Source organism: Musca autumnalis, unplaced genomic scaffold, assembly GCF_047663935.1.
Source record: "Musca autumnalis isolate F117 unplaced genomic scaffold, ASM4766393v1 scaffold_5, whole genome shotgun sequence".
Lineage (NCBI taxonomy): Eukaryota > Metazoa > Arthropoda > Insecta > Diptera > Muscidae > Musca > Musca autumnalis.
The window spans coordinates 59,519,525-59,525,524 of record NW_027412088.1 but is presented as its reverse complement, the minus strand read 5'-3'; the positions used below and the strand labels follow the sequence as shown (position 1 = coordinate 59,525,524).

At 25.9% G+C, this 6,000-nt stretch overlaps 1 protein-coding gene across 2 annotated transcripts in view; it reads right to left on the bottom strand.

Moving 5' to 3' along the window:
* LOC141387762 (uncharacterized) overlaps positions 1-6,000 on the bottom strand; it is a 39,670-nt gene that overhangs the window by 15,510 nt on the left and 18,160 nt on the right. The window contains exon 1 of one of the 2 annotated variants that reach the window (XM_073957940.1): positions 3,470-3,853. The exons of the other annotated variant lie outside the window; for it this stretch is intronic. Within the exon in view, the coding sequence (XP_073814041.1) occupies positions 3,470-3,613 (144 nt within the window). The 5' untranslated portion in view covers positions 3,614-3,853. Of the gene's footprint in view, positions 1-3,469; positions 3,854-6,000 lie in introns of those variants that run through there. 2 annotated transcript variants of the gene reach the window in all.

The window sequence follows — 6,000 nt, the reverse complement described above, 5'->3', positions numbered from 1 at the left end:
GAACCGATTTGAATATTATTTGGTAAATTTATTTCTGCATCAAATTCCGTCACACAAACAAAATTTGGAGATTTTATCTGTAACAGTTCTAAAGATATTTGCATACAAAATCTAAATTTTTGGAGTTACCTCCGGTTTTGATGTTATATCTCCAGATCAATGCGAAATTTCAAAAAATGATATAGCCTATTTTCATTCCATTCATTATATTCATTCCTAAAAATTTCAGTAAGAACTCTTCAGCGGTTTTCGAGTCTATAAGGCACAAACAAACCAACCAACGTACAAACAAATTTCAATTTTATACATATAGATTCCGTCACACATTCCAAATTTCACTGAAATCGGGCTCATATAGCGTGTTTGTGCATCAAATACCTCAAATCGGTCAAAACTATATATGGGAGCTATATCCAAATATGAACCGATTTCGATATATTTTGGCACATTTATTTATAGTTAAAATTTCGTCACACATTATAAATTTCATTGAAACCGGACATATATAGCGTTTTTGATGCATCCAATACTTGAAATAGGACGAAAATATATATGGGAGCTATATCCAAATCTGAACCGATTACGATATATTTTGGCACATTTAGTGATAGGCCGAATTCCGTCACACATTCCAAATTTCATTGGAATCGGGCATATATAGCGTGTTTAGTACAACAAATACTTAAAATCGTACGAAAATCCATATGGGAGTTATATCCAAAACTGAACCGATTTCGATATATTTTGGCGCATTTAGTTATAGGCCAATTCTATCACACATTCCAAATGTCATTGAAATCGGACATTTGTAGTGTGTTTGGTACAGCAAATACTTGAAATCGGGCGAAAATATATATGGGAGCTATATCCAAATCTGGACCGATTTCGATATATTTTGGCACATTTATTTTTAGGCTAAAATCCATCACACATTTCAAATTTGGAGTCTGTATCTGTAACCGTTCTATAGATATTTGCATACAAAGTTTAAATTTTTTGAAGGTACCTCCGATTCTTATGCTATATCTCCGGATCAGAGCGGAATTTCGAAACTTTTTATAGCCTATGTTACTTTCAGGCGATGTAGTAATATACCCTGAAAATTTCAGCAAGATCGGTTCAGCGGTTTTTGAGTCTATAAATTTCAAACAAACAAACACACAAACAAACAAACATACAAACATTTTTCTATTTTATATATATAGGTTTGTTATTTATTTATTTATTTGTTATTTCTTTCTTTCTTTCTTTCTTTCTTTCTTTCTTTCTTTCTTTCTTTCTTTCTTTATTTATTTATTTATTTATTTATTTATTTATTTATTTATTTATTTATTTATTTATTTATTTATTTATTTATTTATTTATTTATTTATTTATTTATTTATTTATTTATTTATTTATTTATTTATTTATTTATTTATTTATTTATTTATTTATTTATTTATTTATTTATTTATTTATTTATTTATTTATTTATTTATTTATTTATTTATTTATTTATTTATTTATTTATTTATTTATTTATTTATTTATTTATTTATTTATTTATTTATTTATTTATTTATTTATTTATTTATTTATTTATTTATTTATTTATTTATTTATTTATTTATTTATTTATTTATTTATTTATTTATTTATTTATTTATTTATTTATTTATTTATTTATTTATTTATTTATTTATTTATTTATTTATTTATTTATTTATTTATTTATTTATTTATTTATTTATTTATTTATTTATTTATTTATTTATTTATTTATTTATTTATTTATTTATTTATTTATTTATTTATTTATTTATTTATTTATTTATTTATTTATTTATTTATTTATTTATTTATTTATTTATTTATTTATTTATTTATTTATTTATTTATTTATTTATTTATTTATTTATTTATTTATTTATTTATTTATTTATTTATTTATTTATTTATTTATTTATTTATTTATTTATTTATTTATTTATTTATTTATTTATTTATTTATTTATTTATTTATTTATTTATTTATTTATTTATTTATTTATTTATTTATTTATTTATTTATTTATTTATTTATTTATTTATTTATTTATTTATTTATTTATTTATTTATTTATTTATTTATTTATTTATTTATTTATTTATTTATTTATTTATTTATTTATTTATTTATTTATTTATTTATTTATTTATTTATTTATTTATTTATTTATTTATTTATTTATTTATTTATTTATTTATTTATTTATTTATTTATTTATTTATTTATTTATTTATTTATTTATTTATTTATTTATTTATTTATTTATTTATTTATTTATTTATTTATTTATTTATTTATTTATTTATTTATTTATTTATTTATTTATTTATTTATTTATTTATTTATTTATTTATTTATTTATTTATTTATTTATTTATTTATTTATTTATTTATTTATTTATTTATTTTTTTAATTTATTTATTTATTTATTTATTTATTTATTTACTTATTTATTTACTTATTTATTTACTTATTTATTTACTTATTTATTTATTTATTTATTTATTTATTTATTTATTTATTTATTTATTTATTTATTTATTTATTTATTTATTTATTTATTTATTTATTTATTTATTTATTTATTTATTTATTTATTTATTTATTTATTTATTTATTTATTTATTTATTTATTTATTTATTTATTTATTTATTTATTTATTTATTTATTTATTTATTTATTTATTTATTTATTTATTTATTTATTTATTTATTTATTTATTTATTTATTTATTTATTTATTTATTTATTTATTTATTTATTTATTTATTTATTTATTTATTTATTTATTTATTTATTTATTTATTTATTTATTTATTTATTTACTCCTTCAGGTACCTCCCCCACAAAAGTTCAAAAATGTTCGGAAAATTTGTTCATACGGTAACTCTTAAAGGGAGTGGCCGAATTGGTCCATACTTTACACATCCTAATGTATCTACTAGATATAGATCAGGTTCAAATATGGACTATATTTGTCCACTCCATCCGGTACCTCCCACACAAAATTTCGGATAAGTTCACTTTAAGACCTGCTATCGAACCACTTTGATTTTTGTTGAAGCAACTTGTATTCGCTGCCTCAATTACGATGATAAACGTTTTTTCAGGGGTAAGTCCATAATTCTTGAGCAAACATCCCGAAGGGTGTAAAAACCCCCTATGGCACCATATGTAGTGGCTGGAGATCCACTTTCATAACGGTCAATGTAGATCTATACCTTTTCGTATCTCCTCCGCAAGACTTTTGATCTCTAATCCTAATGAACATTTATGTCGGTTTAAATTCCCAAAATTTTTAAAAAAAACCTAAATACATAGGTTTTTTGGAAAAAAAAAATTTCAATATATACACGCTGAGGGTATATCTCTGTCGACTAAGCCGACTGATACTTTTTTACTTGTTTGTTCTTTTTTTCTGCTACTCGTGTCCTTACCTGTATTACATTATTTGGATTCAATCTCATTTGATGAAATAGAATTTTCCCCGTCGAATGATGTTCAATGTTATGAAGTGGAACGGCAATAGGCCCTTTCCAAATTTTCTCCTCTTTACTGTAGACGGTATTTAGATTGTCCATTTTGTTGTTCTTTAAATTAAATATTAAATCTTAACAGTCTTGACACTTTGCGGGATTAAAAACAACTGAGTCTATCCAATCAAAACAAATTTGATGAAACTTTCGTAAAATTGGCCCGAAACTTATATCTAATAGATTAGACGTATTGGACATTTTTCAAGTATTTCAATTATATATTTGCACATCATTCTGGAGATATAAATTGCCGTGTTATCAATGTGAAATCGTTCAGAAGTGACTAAACAAAAAAAGGTACTCATCATCGTAAAAGCAGAATAAAAGCCTCAGTTGCTTATCAGAGAAGGTTGATGATTTCGGACAAACACTTCCGATGTTTATATGGGGTTATTTGATGAAATACAGATAAAGCAATGAAAATTCATGTTAAATTGTTAAGCACCCTTGGAAGACAAATTTTCCTTGAGCGGGGAATTCGTACCTGAAATTTCCGGAAAGAGAAATGGTGCAGTTTACAATAGCACAGTAACATTTCAACTTTTGCTTATTAATGACTATTTTCCATTTAAATATTGAAACTGGTCACACACAAACTACTTTAATTGGAGCTTTTGGATCATTATATCAGGAAGCATAGACATTAGAGGGACCCAAAACAAATCTTTTTTCTTTCCCCCAAAATATGCATATTGGAGCTATATCAAAATCCGATTCTATTTTCAAAATTATTTATAGAAATAGTCTTTTAGACACAATAACGAATTGGTAAAGTTTTTTCATCGATCGGACCATATTTGTGGCATTTAGAGAATTTTTGTGAAAATGCGCATTTGGTCCCATACAAATTACTGTGGAAGAAAAGATCGCTAGGTTGGCACGGGCTAATTTTAACCGATCGCCATAAAATTTCATATATTAGGTTTTTGGATCAAATGGAAAAATTGGAGGGTAGGAAATACAAACAAGTAAGAACGGCGGCCGAACTTGTTATACCCTCCACCACAATTTGTATTGAAGTAAAATACAAGTGTATGAAGAAGACTTAATACTAAATTTCAGCAATTTCGGTAAAACAATGTGAGGTACCGTTCTATAGGGGCTATTTCAAAACGTCGATCTATACCGACAAATTTCTGACGGAAAGTTTCTAGACTCAAAGAAGACAAAATACTAAATTTCCTATATTTCCGTAAGAGAATGTGACTAAAACTTAAAAAATACCGAAAATTAAGAAGTACGCTTCTATGGGGATATAGGAAGACGTGGACCTATACCTATAACTCTTGGAAGACTAAATAACGAATTTCAGCCATTTCGGTGGGATATTGACGTCAGAATCTTCAGTATTACGAAAATCGCTTCAGTATTACGAAAATCGGGAGGTACCTTTCTATGGGGGCTATATTGAAACGTGGACCTATACCGACGAATTTTAGTCAGAAATGGGGCAATATGAAAGCGTGGACCTGTAAAGACATATTTCTGGCGAACAGTTTTATATAACATTGAAGACTAAATACAAAATTTCAGCCATTTTGGTGGAATATTGGAGCCACAATCTTCAAAATACGGAAAATCGGGAGGTACCTTTCTATGGGGGCTATATGAAGACGTGGACCGATACCGACAAAGTTCTAGGGGAAAGTTTTATACCTCTAACATAGACTAAGTACCAAATTTCAGCCATTTCGGTATGATAATGAAGCTAAAACCTTCAAAATACCGAAAATCGGGAGGTACCGTTCTATGGGGGCTATGTGAAGGCATGGGCCTATACCGACAACATTCTGGGGGAAAGTGTTATACCCCTAAAGAAGACTACGTACCCAAATTCAGCCATTTTGGTAGGATAATGAAGCTAAAATCTTACAAATACCGAAAATCGGGAGGTACCGTTCTATGAGGCCTACATGAAGGCATGGACCGATACCGACAAAGTTGTTGGGGGAAAGTTTTATACCACTAACGTAGACTAAGTACCAAATTTCAGCCATTTCGGAGTGATAATGAAACTAAAACCTTCAAAATACCGAAAATCGGGAGGTACCGTTCTATGGGGGCTATATCAAAACGTGGACCGATATATCCCATTTTCAATACCAACCATCCTGCAACTAATAAAAACTTCTGTACCAAATATTGACTCTCTATCTCTATCCATTTAGGTCGTCTTCTATGTATAGAAGACCCATTTAGGTCGTCTTCTATGTATAGGAGACCCCTTTAGGAGGTCTTCCATCTTATATGTATAGAAGACCCTTTAAAGTGGTCTTCTATGTATAGAAGACCCTTTAAAGAGGCCTTCTATGTATAGAAGACCCCTTTAGATTGTCCTCTATGTACAGAAGACCCCTTTAGGAGGTTTTCTATGTATAAAAGACCCCTTTAGATGGTTTTCTATGTATAGAAGACCCCTTTAGGAAGTCTTC